Source organism: Neolamprologus multifasciatus, chromosome 1 (genome assembly GCF_963576455.1).
Source record: "Neolamprologus multifasciatus chromosome 1, fNeoMul1.2, whole genome shotgun sequence".
NCBI classification, from domain to species: Eukaryota; Metazoa; Chordata; class Actinopteri; order Cichliformes; family Cichlidae; genus Neolamprologus; species Neolamprologus multifasciatus.
Genome location: NC_140439.1, coordinates 15822018 through 15841638, shown reverse-complemented (window position 1 = coordinate 15841638; position 19621 = coordinate 15822018). Strand labels below are relative to the sequence as shown.

At 41.0% G+C, this 19621-nt stretch overlaps 1 protein-coding gene across 2 annotated transcripts; it reads left to right on the top strand.

The window, feature by feature from the left end:
• The first annotated feature begins 45 nt into the window (after positions 1-45).
• pros1 (protein S) lies at positions 46-18164 on the top strand. 2 transcript variants are annotated; one of them, XM_085160594.1, is made up of 14 exons: positions 87-307; positions 839-996; positions 1863-1887; positions 1975-2058; positions 2141-2263; positions 2396-2521; positions 5915-6043; positions 6121-6361; positions 9097-9283; positions 9453-9617; positions 9788-9956; positions 12778-12914; positions 12984-13212; positions 13635-18164. In XM_085160594.1, the coding sequence occupies exons 1-14, from the start codon at positions 229-231 to the stop codon at positions 13820-13822; spliced, it is 2040 nt and encodes a 679-aa protein (XP_085016720.1). In that variant the 5' UTR covers positions 87-228; the 3' UTR covers positions 13823-18164. The 2 variants fall into 2 exon arrangements, with proteins under 2 accessions (XP_085016636.1, XP_085016720.1); XM_085160510.1 differs by having other exon boundaries at positions 46-307; positions 12778-13212.
• The last annotated feature ends 1457 nt before the right edge of the window (positions 18165-19621 follow it).

Sequence of the window (19621 nt, the reverse complement as noted above, 5' to 3'; positions counted from 1 at the left end):
CGTGAGCGTGCGTGCAGCGTTCCCTAGCTGCCTCCCCTCTCCTCACACTCCACACACACACACAACCCCTCCGTGTCCCGCTCTGCTGGCAGCTGCCTGTGCTCCCCCCATCTCACCCGACGAAAAACACTTTCGGGAAGAATAAAGTTTTTTTCCCTAACGGACCTGCCGCCCAGCCAGTCACTACTCGCAGCCAAACCGTGGCCTAACAGGAGGAACGGCTCGACTATGTGGAGAAAGAAGCGTGCTCTTGGGGAACCCCTGGCTTGTCTCGTGTTACTGGTGACGCTGGTCGATGCTTATCGGTGTAAGTACGCTTGAGGTTTTGCGGTTTTACGTGTTGAGCTGGACTGTAGTGTTTAGTCAGAGTGCCCCAGTTTGAAGAGAGCAGTTCACAGACTGGATGAGACCAGCAGGGAACCGTTTCAGGACTTCAATATTTTTTGTAATCACTTTTAGCATATGTGAGGGTCACATGGCTCCGTTGTTCACCATGAAACAATGCTTGGAAAACAACGTGAAGTGCTTGTTACAGCAACTAGGGGTCATTTCTGAGAACTGGCGGTTTCGCAATAACACTCCCTACCTCTTTTCGGGCCAATTCATCTAAAAGTAATTAAGCTGCCCTCTTCATCCATTTAGGCAGAAGCCTCGGGAGAGCTGTCATGACAGAGGAGGCTTTAATTCCTACGGGCATCAGTCATTTATTTTTATTGTAATGTTGTTACAGGTGTTTATATTAACCAGCAATAGGTTTGTTGGACTCAAAACAGAGCTGACAGTTAAAAGATGTGCTACATGCATGCGCTGTACACATAAGTGTTTGTGTCTCCCATAGTCTTGAGCCAGAGCACAGCCTCGCAGTTCCTGAGCAGGCACAGGAGGGCCAACTCAATGTTTGAGGAGAGCAAGAAGGGCAACCTGGAAAGGGAGTGCATCGAGGAGCTGTGCAACAAGGAGGAGGCCAGGGAGATCTTTGAGAACCAACCGGAGACGGTGAGAGCTGACAGGGAAAGCCAGGTCAAACTGAAGTGACTAGATGGCAGTGAAGAAGAAGATGAAATAAGCAGCAAAAGTTGTAACAGTGGATTGGATTTTTGGCTGTTACCCAGCATGTGTTACTAATGACATTATGAAGGCACAGAGCTTTAATGAACGTGATTAGTAACACAGTAACGAGGGTGTGTAATCGGTGGTTAGGGAGCTCCAAGTTGTTTAAGATAAGAGATAAGATAAACCTTTATTAGTCCCACATGTGGGAAATTTTTTGGTCACGACAGAAAGTACAAGTTTAAGAGCAGTAAAAGTTAAGAAAAACTCAATAGAATAGGAGAAGATAAAATAGAATAACATACTATACAACAAGAACAAGATACTATATACAATAGAATAAAGTACCAACAAAATAGAATAAGATTCTGTACAAAATAGAAAGAAAAAGCTCAGTTATAGTAGGAAAAAAAAGATCTGTACTGCAAGTATTTACTGCTTCTTCATCTTCAGCTCCCTTTAGGGGGCACCACAGAGGATCATGTACCTCTATCTCACCCTATCCCTAGCATCCTCCCCTGTCACCTCCTTCACTGCATCCATAAATCCTCTCTGTGTTTTTAATCCTGCCCTGCAGCTCCCTAGTCATTATTTTTTTTGCCAAAATATCCACCATACCTTCTCTGCACATGTCCAAACCATCTCAGCCTTATCTCTCGCTCTGACTTTGTCTCTAAATGTCTCCGTCTCATCTGTTTGGGCTCTTGCTGTAAAATAGTAAAAGCTAAAGATGCAGCTGCATTTTCTCCTTTCTGTCCTTATCAGTAAATACCAAACTATCAACAGCCTTTTTTTTTCTTTTTTTTTTGCAGGAATACTTTTACCCTAAATATGTTGGTAAGTCTGCTAAATTAATCACATTTCTTAATATTTTTGTCTATTTTGAACTGTTTCTCTCAAATAAACGCTCATTTTTTTCTGCAGCGTGTCTGGGTTCACACCGTGTCGGCATAAATAGCCAGCACTCAGATGCCGGCATCCCCTCTAACCTTCGCACCTGTGTGAAAGGTGAGCTTAAACCTCAGACTAAGCTTTTTATATGCCTGTTACACTTCTCTGTAGCTGTCAAATGCTGTGTTTCCAAAACCAGAGATCAGTAATCAGTGCACGCCGTTTCCATGCTACAAGGAGGGTTCAGAGCGCTGCGAGGACGGCATGGCTGCCTTCACATGTGTGTGCAAGCAGGGCTGGAAGGGGCCGCGCTGTGAGGAAGGTGAGTTCTCATCTAGTCTTTTGGCATTTTAAACATTTTTCATCATTTTTTCCAAAATACATCCAGCAATCATTCATTCCTAATCTATGGGACCTGCTGCTGTTATTTTTGTGCGGCGTATCGATTGGGCAGACGTCGATGAGTGTTCAGATCCTGAACTTCATGCTGGATGTAATCAAATATGTCAGAATATCCCAGGTAGCTTCCACTGCATGTGTGAAGAAGGCTACATACTCACCGACAACATCAACTGCATGGGTAAGACTCTACTGGATGGTCATTTTAATAATAATTAGGCTTAACTGATTTTCCTTATATACACTTGTTTGTGTCACGTGTGTGCCAGCTCTGTTTTTTACGGTCCCTCTGTTGGAGACACGTCACCAGCAGAGTGTTACATGGCAGCTGAGCATACAGGATATAATTCTAATTACTTTCTTTTTTATTTATTCATATGGGTGCATTGCAAAACAAATTTTAAAAAAAGATCAGCTCCCCCAGCTGTTGCCCTCTGGGGCCGCACCACTTGTTTTTTGCAAAGCTGACCTGAGGTGACTCCTTATGTAAGAGGAAGGGGAAAGCTTTTAACATCTGAAAAGATGGTTCATCCTGATTGTTGTAAACACACCAGCAGGTTCGTAGCTCAGAGCTGTAAAAACATGCTTAAACTGCTTATCGTTGCCTGATTTCTCCGCATCTTGTTTTGGTGTGTGTGTGGGCAATCCAGTCACTGTTAGTCTTTCAGGCTGACCACTGCATGTTGAGTTCAAAGTCTTCACAAACATGTACTGAGTCAGACTGATAAATTTGCCCTCTTTATTTATTTATTTTTTGATGGACTGTTAGATAACACAGCCTGTCAGTAGAAATCAGTTATTATAACCTATTATTTAGGGATTCAAGATATTTTATTAAAATCAATCTGCCAGTTACGATAACTAGAAATTATTTACTTATATGCATTAAATTTTTGATAATTTTTGGATTCCATTTTTCCGGAGATGCCAAAAGAATCTTTGAGCTCCCCAGAGAGAAATCTTATCACCACTGTGATAAAATTTCGTTTTTTTGTTTAGAAAATGTTTAGATTCCTGTAAAATAGTGTCACAGGGGTCACTGTCTACAATGTGGACCCTGAGAAACCATGCTGATATTTTCAGACTGTCTTTAATTTGCATTAATACTCAATAGTCGTTGTAGCAAATATAGAATAAATAAGTATGTAATGGAAGTGTGCATGTGGAAGTGTATTGTTAACCTCCCAAAGTAACCAGTACGTCTGTGAAAATGGAAGTTTTCAAAGGACTCTGTGCAGTTTTATGAAAACTGTATAAAAGCAGACGTTTTGGCAGTTTGCTGGCACAATGTGACCAAATTCAACCCAAGTTCAGACCGTGCAACACTCAGAGAAACTGACCCCCCCCCCCCCCCCCAAAAAAAATAAATAAATAAATAAATAATAAAACAAGAGCTATGGCAATGTGGTTAACTGTCACTTAAATATTAAGGTTTATGGAAGTACAATTAGAAAAAGACTGAACATAAAGATGCATGTGCCGGAGACTGAAGACTAAGCTAAACAACATCAAAGACACATGGATGGGCGTGAAGCTGATTAGCTGATCTCTCCAGCCACCCAAGATATCGGCAGCAGGGAGGTGGCAGCCTGTGCACAGGTACGTAGCAGAAGCCCATTTCCACCTCAAACACCCCCCCCCCCCCCCCCCCACTGTCCTCCCTCACCCATGCTCCCACCCCCATCCACCTCTTGGCTTCCCTGCCAGTACGTCACTGTGATGGCTGGCAGGTGAGGAGCAGGACTGCTGGAACAGCTACATCAAGTTGAGGTTGCAGACTCTGATGGCATCAATCCCAGGATCCTGATGCACTGTGCTGTCCGGCTGTCTGGCATCCTGCAGCATCTCTTCACCTCTTCAAAAGGTTCTAGTGCCGTGGAAAAAGACGGCATGTATAGCACTAGTACTAATGAAAGCTGCTCCATCAGGGCTTAACAACATCAGACCATGTACCTTGATGTCACATGTTATGAAGATGCTGGAGAACTGGTTCTGGCCCGGCTTAGCTCTCAAGTGAAATATGTGTTTGAGCCTTTTCAGTTTGTTTACCAGCTTCATATGGAGGATGTTGTTATTTACCTGCTGTAGCATGCTCACTTCCACTGGCATTGGGAGAATCACATTGTTTGATATTTCCAGTTTCTTTAATACCATTTAACCATTTCTCCTGAGTCAGACACTGCTTAGGATGAGTGTCACATCATCTACTCTCTGTCACATGAGGGAGGCATGATCCAAAGTGCATTATTCAACAGAACCCCCCCCCCCCCCCCCCCCAAAAAAAAAAAAAAAATTTTTTTAAAAAAATCAGAGTCTTATTTAATGCTGGAAACCTGACAGAGAAAAACAGCTAACTAACTAACTGGATTGAGACTTAGACAAAATATACACACTGAGGATAATGAGGAAACGTGGCACAGATGACGCTGATCAGGGATAATGAGAGAAGAGAAGCAAAATTGAGCATATTCTCTCATCCCTTGTACATTATCAAAGTAAAACAGAAGATAACTAATGCTGAGACCAGGACTAAGATATATAAATTTGACACAAAGACAGAAGATAGGAAACAGAGACACGACTGGAAAGTCAGAATAGGAAAACTAAAAGGTGATTAATAAACTTATCAACTAATGTAAAAACTGAAATACAAGATAATCAAAATACAAAACCAGAAAACAGCAACTAGCCCAGAACCTGGGTCAAAGACCCAGGGACCTTGACACTGTCTCCTGGATTGCTGACTATCTCTCAGAGAGTGTTCAGTTTGCATGGCAGAGAGCACTCTGTTTCAGGATCAAAAAAAATAATTCACAAGGCTGGAGTGATCATTGGCCAGAATTTACTGTATACTATTTTTATTCTTTATGCTATCTATCTATCATGTTTGGAGAAAACCAAACACAGCATATCAGCACAAACACCTCACACCATCTGTCAAGCACGGTTGTGGAGGGGAGATGATTTGGGCACCTGGCAGACGTTAAGTCTGCTCTGAACTCCTCTGTGTACCAAAGTAATCTGGAGTTAAATGTGGGACTGTTTGGTCCAAATTGGGTCATGCAACAGGGAAATGATCCCAAGCAGAGCAGCAAATCAACAACAGCATGGTTTTTTAAAAAAAAAAAAGACTCAAGGTGCTGCCATGGCCCAGTCAAAGTCCAGACTTCAACCTAACTAAATGCTGCTGCGGGACCTTAAGAGAAAAGCTCACAAACCTGAATGAACTGAGGCAATGATGTAAAGAAGAGAGGGCCCAAATTCCTTCACAGCAATGTGAGAAACTGATAAACACAGAAAACAATTACTACAAGTTATTTCTACTAAACGACTGCACAGAGACCTACGAAATCCTTCTTTTTCACCTGTCTGTATCTCTGCTTGCACTACAGTAAGGCAATTCATTAAAGTGTGTTTTTCATTTGAAACATTAAAAAAAAAATCAGATTGTTTTTTATGTGTGTTAATTGTACTTCATCCGAGTAGCAAAAATGACACTTTACTTCCTTATTCTGAAGTTCAGATTCCAACCACTCTGTTTGCTCATCGTCACTTTTCCCATCACGCCTTCCAGATGTCAATGAATGCCTGCTATACCGCAGCATCTGTGGAAGGCAAGCTGAATGTGTCAACATACCAGGCACTTACGACTGCAGATGTCCTGTGGGATATAAATATAACTTCACCTCCAGGACATGTGATGGTAAGCTTTCAAATTTATTACCCAGACGCAGAATCAAGGGTCACTGCTAATAAAGTCTTCCCAATCTGTCATTGCAGACATGAACGAGTGTGAGATGAATGTGTGCAAGGGGGTTTGTATAAACACTCAGGGCAGCTATTCGTGCTACTGCGATGGTCGCCAGGGTTTGCATCTGGCACAGGATAGGCGGAACTGCAAGAGGATCCCCGTGTGCCTCAACCTGTTTGAGGAAAAACACCCTGAGATGCTTTACTTGGGAGAGCAATTCGCAGGCCTTCCTGTCATCTACCTGCGCTTCCGCCTGCCGGAGAACACAAAGTAGGTGTTTGTCACGCACACACACACAGAAACACACACACGTATTAATGTAGAGGACCAAGAGTCACAATACATGTAGTGCAAAGATGTTACCTTTTTATGCTAAAGGTTTTCACTGTTGTCTCAGCCCTGAATCAATAGGGTCTCATAGCCAGTGATGTAAATAACGGCGTTACCTTTTTCAGTAACGAGTAATCTAACTACTTACTATTTCTATCGTTACAACGCCGTTAGCGTTACTAACAAGAAAATGCAGTTACTATTTTTCAACAAACAGACGGTTGAAGCTGTGTTCAGCCTACCGCATCTTATATCAGTTGCACGGAAGTAGCTGTCTACATAAGTAATCTGGACGCTACAGCTTTAAGCAGCTGTGTGCGCGCCCGCGCGCGGCAATCACTTTCTAGCAGTGATTGCCGCAACACCTGGAGCTAGGGGGCAAAACAATCGCATGAGTGCTGTGTTTGACTGAGGAAGAATAAAGTAGTCGTGGTAAGATGACAAACCAACAAGGTGATATATACCAGTTTTTAAATTGTGTGTAAAACCAGAGTCATGATAAGCAATATATACGCTGTGTTTTTTCCCGAATAGTTTCATCACGTTTACTGTCTAAGGACAGTGCTAGCAAGCACTCTCTGCTTATGACCAAAAAAACAAACAAAACAAAAAACACCCCTTTTGTATGTCGACCAATCAAAAATGATATGGCAACATGACATTTGGTTGTTTAGCAAGGAGGGAAGTTTTAGGAGTGATGGCAAGAGAGAGAGAGAGAGAGAGGGAGAGAAAGACAGCAGAAAAAGAGAGAGAGTGAGTTTTGAGATGTGAGAGATTTAGCGTGACGTTTATCGTGTTTGGAGTGTGTAGTTAATGTGTTGTCTTGTGTAGTTAGTGTGTAGTGTTGTGGATAGTTTTGTGTTGTGTGTCAGAACAATGAGGCGACTGCTGTCTCCAGGTAGAAAACAGGAGGAGTGGTACACCTCCTGCTGTCAGACCTGCAGGTATCAGGCTGTGATGTTCTCCTTTATAGTGGGCAGAAATGTTTGGAGTGGCACAAATAATTTGTGTGGCATCTTATTGGATGCAGAACACCTGATTGTTATTTAAATAGTTTGAAGTAGTTATTAAAAAAGGGAGTAAAAGGTAAATGGTGCATATGATTTTAAAATTGACAAAAATTTAATTTGCATTTAAAGTTATGAAATAAGATTCATTAAACATGTTTGTGGTTGTTACAGTAAAAAATATAACTCCTTCTACTCGGATTTTATGTCATGTGTCTGATTTTAGATCAATTGTGTTAATACAGTATGTCAAAATGAAAACATAACTGTAAATTCAGACATGTGAGGTTGTGCTGAAAAGGATGATACCAAACAAGGCAAGTAAATAGTTTTTAAAGGTGAAATGTAGAGGTAAAATCAAAAGTGTTTAAAAATGGCCAGTTATACCCTGGACCCCAGAGGGATAAACATTTTTTTTAAAGTAACGCAATAGTTACTTTTCAAGTAATGAATTACTTTTAGAATCTTGTAACTCAGTTACTAACTCAGTGCGATTGCACAAACTGTGTATAAAGAGCGGTAGTACTGATTGGTGAGTGACAATTAATTGCAGAGACAGCTTTGGTGCAGCGATTCAGAAGATTATTTACAAAACAGTCAAGTACATGGACAACAGATTTAAAAATCTGCGTGAAAAGCCTCTCTCTTGTTTCAAGGTTTTTGACCCTTCCACTCTTCCCTACCCCAGAGAAGAGCTGGCAAATTATGGGGATGAAGAGGTGTATTATCTTGTCACACATTTTGCCTTTTTGCTAGATGACGAAGAGAAAGAGAAAATTCCACAAGAATGGATGGATCTAAAAATGTGGCTTACAGAAGGGTAGCAAGGTAGATTGCTTGTGCAGATCTCCTCCCTTTCAGATTCAGAATCTGACACAGACTGATTCATGTTCTACACAGTTCTTACAAGTTCACAGAAAGTTCTGTTCAATTAGAACAAAATATTTTAGTTGATTATTGTAATTTTTATACAGTAGTTGTAATTTGTTTTAACAATTTTTTTGATTGATGTTTTGTTTCCTTTACAATATTATACAATAAAAATAATCTCTTTTTTTATTCGGGCTACTTAAATTTATTTTGGGCTACCAGAAACTGAAGAGTCCCTGCCCGAAGGGCTACCAGGGATTTTGAAATTTTGCGAGCCCTGCACACCATCTGAAAATCAAGTTACAGGGTTGCTACTTTGTTGAGATCCATTGTGCACTGCAGATGCACAAGGTTTGCGGTCCTACCTGGACTTTAGTGGAGGGATCTAAAAGTGGTTAAAACAATACAGTGCTGCCCAAGAAGACAACTTGGAAAAGAACATTTGTGAAATTTAGGTGGTATGTTTTTTTTGTGGGGAGGGGGTCATGGTACTTTATTTTGTTTTTTTCATATAACGGGGTCATCAGTCAAAAAAGCCTAGGAAGGATTGCTTAAACAGATGTGGCCATAATTCAAAGAGACAGGTAATTCTGGAATGAGGGAATTGTTTGGAGAAAAGAAAATATTTTCCAAAAGTGCCTTGAAATTGTGCACAATGCTGCCCTTACTTTTTTTTGCAGTGGTAACAAGTAATAAGGCACAGCTAGGATCTTACATGTTATTCATCACTTCCTGCAGGTTAATGAGAAGGGCCGTATTCTAGTTACTGTGTAAATTTACCTGTCTTCCTCCTGGTAGGTTTGCAGCCGAGTTTGACTTGCGTACTTTTGACCCAGAGGGAGTTGTTCTGTATGCTGAGTCTTCTGAAGGCTCGTGGTTCATGGTGGGACTCAGGGGCGGTCGCATTGAAGTCCAGTTCAAAAACCAGCACACATCTAAGGTTACCAGCGGAGGAAAAGCAATCAATGATGGACAATGGCATGTGGTGAGAAAGTCTGTCACTTTGTTATCATATAGCAAACATAAATCCTTAAGACTAAATTGATGAACTAAAATGATGAGAAGTCTATTACGCTGTGGTAACATGTAGTGTGCAGAGTACATGATAACAGTGACGTGCTATATTATGATTTAGTGTTACGTGTGACACACAGATCTCTGTGGATGAGCTGGAGAGCAGCATCAGTGTGAAGATCAGCAGGGAAGCTGTGATGAGCATTAACAGCCCCGAGAGTCTCTTCACATCAGTCAATGGCAAGCTGGAGACCAAAGTTTACATCGCTGGCCTGCCTAACCGCACCGACAATGTCATCAAGCCTGTAAGCTGTTCACATAACCACCCTTCCCAGGAGGCAAGATGCATCGGGGGGGGGGGGGGGGGGGGGGGGGGGGGGTTAGTGTTAACTAAACCTGTGTGAATTTAAATTTGTTGGCTGAGACATTGTGTTGAAGAGCAGAAGTTCACGCTACTGCACTGTTTGTTTATCAGATCAACCCCAGGCTGGATGGCTGCATCCGGGGCTGGAACTTGATGAATCAGGGGGCGTCTGGGGTAAAGGAGGTAATCCAGCAGAAGACAAGTAAACACTGTTTCGTGCGTGTAGAACGAGGATCTTTCTTCACCGGGGAGGGACTAGCACACTTCAACATAGACTACAGTGAGTAAGTTATGTTACACTTTATTAATCCCTCAGGGAACATTTGGCGTCTGCATTTGGTCTACACCAACAGCTTAAAGGCATTACAGCAGCAGCTCTTAAATTTAGTTTTTGTGCAGTTCCCTGGTTTAAAGTCTTTAAGAGGGGAGTTAATGCAGTGGGTTGAGAACTCTGAATTAACACAGGAACATAGTGAGTGTAAAATACCACACAGCTAGTCTTGTTAGGTTTGTGCAAAGACCTGCTGATACAGCTGATATAGATCTAAGCTTATCATATGATGCATTAAAGGAAGACCTGTGATCTTTTATGAGCCGTGAGAGACATTTTGCTGGCATGGTTTGGGTCCACTTTTCTCATCAAAGGCAAGGATGACCTCAACTCACTATAAAGTTTTTAATTCAATTCAATTCAATTTTATTTATATAGCGCCAAATCACAACAAAAGTCACCTCAAGGCGCTTCATAGATTTTATGAAGTTTCATAGGTTTTATGTTTTAGCCCTTACTATCATCTTACGATAAGATCTTTTTGTTGTGATTGGAGTGGTCTGTTAAAATCAACCCTCTGGAGAAGTCTGAAGATAACAGTCCACTGGGGGGCTCCCTTGACAACTGCATACTGTTATCTTCTGCTAAAAGCGGATTCAAAGGGATGTGATCAGTTTGAGGAATCTGATGGAAAAGGGAAAACATCAGTTAGAGGCTGGTGAAGGGTGAACATTGTGTACTGTTAATGAGAGCTTACTCATCACACTTTTTACTGGAGAAGCGGGCGATGTACAGCAGGTAGGCAGCTGGGAATTTAGGAGAGGCAGATGAGACGAGGAGGAAAGGGGTAGGCAGCTGGTAAGCAATAATCCGGGTAAGTAATCCTGCAGACAGGTGGAACATTGACGTGTTGGTCGGGAGAGAGGAATGCTGGCTGGCACTATTCTCCTGGTGCATAAACAGTTATGCAGTCTTGAGAGACGAGACTCTGCAGGAGGACAAGGAGATGAAGATCACTAATAATGTAAAAACATTAATCAGAACATTGTCGTAATGGGCTTTTTACCAAAGAGGCTGAAACAATGATCAGGCAGGAAACAGTTGCCATGCTACTCCTTAGATACACCAGCTTGATAAAATAAACTGTCACCAGGTGCACATGGAAACCGCGAGCACCAAAGCCACCCTTATCCATCCAACTGTTCCTAAAGAAATAGACAAAAAATAAAAAACAGGCAGCAGACTTTCAGACTTTTTCCAGATACCTTTAGAAGTTTTTTCATTTGCATCTATCAGCAGCAGGAATTCTAAAGAGTCATACTGTACATCCCAGTGATACCCACAACAGTAACATAAAGTATGCTGTGTGTCTGCTGTGTTTTAGAGAGCACCAGTGTTGGAGAGGTAAAGTGCACCTGAGGTTACTCTTTCTGTTCTTGAAATAACGTAGCATTACAAGGAACTATTTTTTCGATGTCGTTGCTTGCTCTGGTGTACTGCGCCTCCCAGACCTCCCATATCCAAGAGCTTGACTAGCAAACCTTTTTTGCTACGTTACCAGCATATGCCAGTGTGTGGCCACCCTGGACAGGTCACCTGTTCATTGCATTATCATGTTACATCCCCGGCCTACAGGTAACCTGGACATAACATTAGACACAGTTCATGAATCCTGACGCATGGCCCTGAATCATAACAATTATTGTTATTATTATCTTGATGTTGTTTGGTTGACTTCTGCCTGGTTACTTTAGGTTTACCCTACACAACACCACACACCTGCTGACACACTGATTAACATGCCTCGTTAAGTTAATTATGGTCTTTGCTTAATTTCGCTAACAATTCGGTAAATCCTGGTGTAGTGGTTTACACATTTGCCTAACAAGTGAAAGCTTCCTGGTTTGATCCTGAGAGGAGAGACAAATCCCTTTAAGGTTGGTCCTTCCCAACATCTGATGTGAATATCTGCCAAATCAAACATGTGGAGTTACTTCTTGTGAAGAAAGGAGCGACTGAAAGTAGATCCTTCTTAATTTTTTCTTCAAGTTGTGTCTCTACCATTTTTCGTGATTAATCTTGAGCTGGATCATGACAATACAGAACTATAAAAAAGCTTATTTGATACAGAAACTCCCATTGCTACATATAGAGGAAACAAGGGGCTCCGGAACTGAATGATCTGCTTGTGAAAATCATGTGACGGCCATATACATTGGCCAGATCTTAGACTTTTACCCAGCACGTCATTAGAAAGCCATACTAACGCTGGATAAGGCCTTCTTCTCAAAACAGCTTCATTTGATGGTGTTATGGATCCCACAAGCTGTTGCACTCATTTGAAACACTGCTCCATGTTGATTTCATCACACATCATTTTTGCAGAGTGTTCAGCTGCACGTTAATGCTGCCAATCTTCTGTTCTGCCATATCCCAGAGGTTTCCTGGTTAGATCAGGTGACTGCAGAGGTCACTGCAGTACACTGAATTCACAGTCATGTTCATTAAAACCTCTCTGACTTTTGATCTGTGAGATGATGCTGGAAACAAATCACTGGGGACATTATAACTAACAGCCGTTGGATATTCAGATCCATGACTGAATGACTGATGGTCAAAGGCCAAAGTTGCTGCATTGCTGACATGTATAGGCTGGTCGTGTCTGTGTTCCACATTATAACAGAACCCTCTATTAGTTTACAACCATGTAATTTTGAGAATGATATAACAGACCTGTGGGAAGTTGTTTTGTTAAAAGTTTGTAGAGAATCCTAAATGTTTAACCTCACAAAAGGAATAAATGTTTCTTGGCATGCATGTGTGTAACCAGGTGATTCTGGAAGCTGGAAAATGGCTATAAAGATGAACATTCGTCCATCCACCAGCACAGGTGTCCTCTTTGCTGTTGTCTACAACAACACAGTCCCCCTGTCAGTGGCTGTTTTACCAAAGGGAAAAGATGCTTCTGTAAGTTTGGTCACATTTTGGCTGAAAATAAGCACCTGTGTATCATCCTTAAACCAATGTGCTCTCCAGAATTTGCAGGTGTTCCTGCACGATGCCTTGGTGGCCACGTTGGACACTGTGATGCTGTGTTACCCTGATCGGCTGATGGTGCAGCTGAACGTGACTCCCACAGAAATCCTGATCTCAGCCGACTTCTCCAGTGTGACTTACATGGAGTCCAGTGCCCTGCAGAAGGAGCTGGAACACCTCAACAGCACCATGCAAAACCCTGTCAGCACATACATTGGTGGAATACCCGGTTAGTAATTATGAAGGAATTTAAGCATAAGCATTTGATGTGTGATCAAAATGAATAAAGGGTTTTGAGATTTTCATGCGGGCTATCCTCTTGAATGTGTTGCCCTGTTGTGCTGGATCTGTGAGCCTTGTGTTAACAGTGGTGCTTTGAGCTGCTAATGCTAATATCCACATGTTGCCATAGTCACAGTGACAATGGCGACGGCATGCTGAAGCTTAGCAGGAGGTGTTTATTGTTTTTCATGTTTCATGATTAGCACTAAGCAGAGCTGAGAATGAAAGGAATCAGAAAACCTTTAACTAGATGACTGCACTAGATTAAAAGCGCCAAAACAAGGACTCATTCATATTGAAAGTAACATGAACAACGATACTTAGTGTCATAACAACCCATCAAACAGTTACTGTGTTTCTCTCCTTCAGAAGACATCCCTTTGCCTACCACCCCTGTGACGGCCTTTTACTACGGCTGCATGGAGATCAGTATCAACAGCCAGCAGCTGGACTTCGACGAAGCTCTCAGCAAACATAACAGCATCAAGTCCCACTCGTGTCCTCCTATCACTACCGTGTTTGATGACCTGGAGGTGGGACACATGTACAGAAAGTGACCCAATTTAAAAAAAAACACATTGCATTAAAAAGCCCTAAAATTAGGCAGTCCCACAGGGGAAACTTCTTGGGATATTTTGGAAAGAGAATCTAGAGAGGAGGAGAAGAAGAGACGGAGGCAGAGAGTGATTTTAAGCTTTTCATCCCTGCAGTGTTCTTGTTTGTACCCTGACCTAACACTTTTCTTCTTTGGCTCTCAGAGGAGGCGGACGCACTTTTTCTCCTCTCCCTTATCTTCCCTGCTTATGTCCTTGTCTAGTCTCGTGGTTTTTTTGTATTTTTCCTGGAACATTCTCTCACAGTCTGTTCTCTAAAACCTGAAAGAGGAATTATGGATTGGATCAACTGGTCCCTAAATGCAATTGACACCCCTTTCTCAACGAGAAGTTTGGGCTTGGGTGAGCCTGAGTGCTGAAGATACCTACCTATTCGGAACCATGGTAACAGGGTTCTGGCTGATCGGAGCTGGCTTGGCCCTGACTTATCGAAGAATTAAGAAAGCGGAACCGGCTGTTCAAACCCCCACAAGGCTGCCCGCTGGGATTGGAACGATGGGAGAGGTGTGAGTTTCTCAAAATGGGCTCATTGAGTCAGCACGGATAAGATCTTGGAAAGGCTGACGGCTGCTGTGAATACTCAGAATAAGATCTCTGACTGCAGACTGGATACATCTCGGAAGGGCTAGCCCAAAATAACATCTCTGGGTGCAAAATTGGATGACATCTCGGGGAGGCACACTGCCGTGAGTTCTCAGAAATTGGCTCCTTGAGCACAAGAAATGACAACATCACAGAACGCAAGTATGGCGAAGCTCGCGGCTCTCCAACGGGAGATTGAGAGACCAGTGTTGGACTGTAGAAAATTCATATGAGCTGTTCGCACTAAAGTAAAAAATAACATCACTTATGCGGATACCCCTTTGGCGCCAGCTGCAAGGCCTGATAACGACTGTCTTTAGTCTGTTCCTTCCCATTCCATGCAAGGCCACCTGGGTTGGCTGGAAGACTGTTTACTTAGCCTGGCAGGGCGAAGGACACTGTCTCAGCTGAACTATGGACACGCACACACATACATATACTGATACTGATAAGCACTCACCCATGCATCACCCTCCCTACCCCGGATCCAACGCCACCTCCAACGCTTACCTCCCCTCTGATGTGGACATTGGGTCAGTTGGAGGCGCAGTCGAAAGATTGCAGCGGTCCCAGATCAGATGTACACACTGGAACTCTTTCCCATGTTGCTTGTCTGTGTTTATTGTGCTATGGTGTGTTGATATCTGTGCATTCCTGTATTATCCTTCTGTGTTACACATTTCAATGTTTTTTTCCTCGCTACCTAGCCTGACCTGTCTCCCCAATGTGATGTTTGTATATTGTATGTACAGTCAGCAAGGTCTGTCATCTCGGTTGTGGGCAAAAGACCTGCAACTGACAAATAAAGGCTATCTCATCTCATCTCACCTATTTTGTTCTGGTATTGCTTTAGTGAGTCACAACATAGGCTGGCTTACCAGGGAGGTAGCCAGAAGCTGGATGACATAGGTGTAGCAGTTTTTGTCCGCATTAAGTTGTTTTCCAGGAAAGTGGGAACAAAAAGGAGCTGAGCTCAGCAGCGTGCATGCCATGAGTTGAGCAACAGATGGTTATGGTTGTGTAGAAAAATAAACAAATGGTCACTGCTGACCAGGCTGTGAGACCACCTGCATCTTTGTCCCTGCTGCTGCTGAAACATGGTACTCTCTCTAAATTGTTTAAAAACAACTAGTTGAAATTAATGTTTGTGGCAGGAGAAACCACAGAGGAGATATTTGAGCCTTCAGGTGTTCCTATCAAATTCTGTTTCATCTCCTTTGTTTAAATCACCATCTGGAGCATTTCCGAAGCCCTGCTTCAATTTACCACTGTTGTCATCAGAAGTGTACACCTGTCATAATTAGCGCTGCCACAAACGATTATTTTGATAGTCGAGTAGTCATCGATTATTTTTGCGATTAGTCACTAATCAGATCATGCATCCATTGGACATAAAACTACAGATTATTGCACCAGCACGCATCTGCTCTTATATAACTATCATTAGCTTACAGCTTGAAGTGTTTAAGGTATGTGCTAACTAAAAATAAAGATGATAGTTTATTAAATTTTAATGAAATTTGCAGATTGTTTCAGTGGAGTTTAATAAACTCAGCCGTCTGCTCCTTGCTATCTAAAATATAACAGGACACCGGAGGATATTCTCGAGCATCTCTTTAATCTCAGCCAAACCGATTTACTCAGGAACAAATAAAATACTAAAAAAAAAGCCAAATAATAACATTTTAAAGTTATCCAAGTGACTTATATATCATGTTTAACCTGAGTAGTGAAAGAAGGCGGTGGGTTTGAAAACGATTTGCCCGGAGTCCGGTGTTCTCGCAGGCTCTAGTGAGCCTTGCTCCCGGCTAGCTATCGAGCTGGTGGGTAACAGACGTTTCTGAAAACGTCGGAGCGCTTTTGAAAATATGCAGTGTCTTGATAAACTGAGCAGATATTTGAGGTTTACGCAGCTACATTCTCGCCTGAAAACATGTTAAACGTTTATTTTGTGACCCAGAAAGAATAATAAGAGTAATATTAAAACTAACTAGCTGCCGCCATTGTTGGAAACTGAGCTGGGCTGCGCTATGAATTCTGGGACACAGCTTCTTCTTCTTCTTCGGGGTTTAACAGCAGCTGGCATCCTTGTACATCCAGTGCTGCCATCTTCTGTTTCAGTCCGTTATTACACTCTTAAATCCTACTACTTATTCCTGTGTCTTTTGGGATCTTAGAAAGCTTCAAACGATGCGACTATTAAATTAGTCGTTGACGATTTTGATAGTCGACGTAATCGTGACTAGTCAACTAATCGTGGCAGCCCTAGTCATAATTACAGCATTTATTGTTCTCCTGTTTATTTCCTCATCTTAAGGGTTCTCCTGGTTGTCATTTGTTTCCACTTTGTATATAAAACATGCCATCTTTAATATATAACCTAAAAGTACCTACCTAAATGTAGTTGTTTGCTGTTGTGTTTGATGTTTGTTTTAATAAAACTGTATCAAAGCAACCTTATTATTGGATTCCAGCCCTGCTTTGTTTTGGTCTCTCGCCACTGCACAAAACAAGGTCAGAGACTGGGAACAGATTCAGAATTTAGTTTCATGATTCAAAATGTGTCATGATTATATCAGTGTCTTACTTGGTGAGTTTTCTCATGTTCAGCAGAAAAACCTTAAACCCATACTTCCCAGCACTGCATCTGTCCAAGTACTTGGTGACACAACAAACTCATAAATCTGGCATTTACAAAACACAGTTTGGAGGTGTTTTCACATCAAGTGATGTGTTTTTTAATTTTCTGCAAAGCCCATTGTCGCGCAGATAAGGCAAAACAGGCCAAATGTGGACTGAAATCTAAAGAAATTACTGAAAAACAGGTTGCACAACTTCCAGAGTAAACGAAACAAAAGACTGTTACTTTGCAAAGGCCTGGATAAAAATAAACTTCCCTGAAAATGAAAGTAAAAGTGGGCATAAGACTACTGAAAAATACTCAGTTACAAAAAACTGTTGAACTTGGAACACTGTAAACAAGTATGCAAGCCCTGTATACTCAACAGAAGACTAAACACACATTATCCATGCAGCTGAATGGCTCCTTGTGTAGCTGTATCATTATGTGTACCATAAATTGGTATTTAAGCACTTAATGTCATTTCACTACTTTAAATGCTGTTTAGTAGTTAAATCTATAACAAAGAACATATTTTATAAGTAAATGTATATGACCAATGCTGAGCTATAAGTTATTTTTCTACTGTAAAATCTGCAAAGCTGTTCAAATTAAGGACTATACTTGGGGGGTATATGTATTTTATTTGCATTTTTGTTCCTTTATAGCAACTCCACTACTTCCTAGCTTAACTAATCAGTATTTCACACACCCTATAATGCCTACAAAAAACAATACCGTAAGTGGTAAGTTTTAAGATACTTGGAATCAATTAGTAGCTTAAGTAGGGGCATTTCCAGGACTTCTTTACATGCAGTGACACAGGGGAGACCAAGAAAAGTGGAGGAAGGGCCTACATGAAGTCTGGATATTCAATCAGAAGAAAAATCAGAGTAGAAATCTGGTATAAAAAATACTGGGGACAATTTTTAGACTCATGTGGAGCCCTGTGTCCTATTACAGATTTATCATGTGAAAAGTGGTGCTGTAAATAAGTTTTAACATCATTTTGTGTTGAATAATTGTTTTGCAAAGTTGGGGGAAAAAACTTTTTATTTAAGTAAAAGTTATAGTCATGATTTTTTTTAAAAAAAAAAACCTGACTGACCAGGCCAATATATCTGATTAGAATATGTTTTAAAGTAATTAAAATAAACACATGTAAAATGTCACTTTCAGTCATGTACATTACATTATACTATTGTACTATTAATTACCTCTATATTACTAGGTAGCTTTATCTATAAAAATACAGTTTATAATAATAATAATAATAATAATAATAATAATAATAATAATAATAATAATGATAATGATACTAATTAAAGTAACAAAAGCTTTGAAAATAAATAGTACTGAGAATTAAATTGGGCAGTCTAAGACTAACACTTCCAGTTAAAGTTAGAAGTCAGAATTTCCAATTTCCCTTCAAGATGGATTTCCAGTTTGGAAAGTCGGAGCACCCCCACCAACCTTGAATTCACAATCCAAGATTATGGCAATGCGCATAAACATTAAAATGTAAAACTTGAAATTTGTATTGCCATTGTTTTTTTCCATTGTATTTGTGACTCACTAAATAAGGCATATGCAGTCTGCTGACCAGGCTCTGTTCATGAATGTGCTGCAGTTGTGTTTTCAAATCCAAGCATTGTGGTGTACTGCTTGCGATGCACAAATAGGTCTACCTTGCTAAGAAGAAAACCAAATCCTCTTTTTTCTTGCTTTTCTGACTTTAGTAATAGAGCACGCTCAACTTAGGAGTGACGTCATTTCTGCTTCTGACATGTGACTGTGACATAGTCAAACATTTGCGATAACTGGCAATGAGTATTTTACATCGCTGTGGAGAAATTTTGGCCCACTCTTGTTTGCTGAATTGTTTTAATTCAGCCACACTGGAGGGGTTTCCAGCATGGATTGCTTGTTCAAGACTTTATTTTGTTCCAAAAAGTTCAGTTTTTTCAATAAGCAAATAGGTTTGGCTAGTGAAACTGAACTCAGCTTTTCAGAAAATGTGGTTATTCATTGTTAATTCATGATGATTTAACAGGCAAATATGACACATATGCAAAAAAGAAAGAAAAAAGAAATCAGGAAGGGGAAAATACGTTTTCACAGCTCTTCAAAGTTTTATCATTAACTAAAACTAAACTAAAAACTAAAATGTGAAAGAAATTAAAATTAAAATGAAAACTAGACTTGAAATATAAATATAAAAGAAGTATGATTTGTTTTAATCAGAATCGTGTTTATTGGCCAAGTATATGTGCAGACACATACAGGGAATTTGGTTCTGGTAGATGGTGGCTCTCAAGCACAGCAATGTAAATCACACACACACACACACACACACACACACGTATCTATATACACACATTACACATACATACACATACATACACAAAGCTGTAGATAAAATACAGAAATGAAATGAGGTGGAATGAATACTACAGAATTTACATAAGGTGCAGTTGCAGTCTGGCAGTGGGAGCAGTGTGACAGGTCAACTGTTAAGAAGGGAGATGGCGAGGGGAAAG

Bases quoted from the DNA above. Each gene is read 5' to 3' on its own strand.
- pros1 (XM_085160510.1), top strand. From the start codon at position 229: ATGTGGAGAAAGAAGCGTGCTCTTGGGGAACCCCTGGCTTGTCTCGTG. The intron at 1,888-1,974 runs GTAAGTCTGCTA...TTTTTTCTGCAG, and splicing joins CTTTTACCCTAAATATGTTG to CGTGTCTGGGTTCACACCGT. The intron at 9,618-9,787 runs GTAAGCTGTTCA...TTTGTTTATCAG, and splicing joins CCGACAATGTCATCAAGCCT to ATCAACCCCAGGCTGGATGG.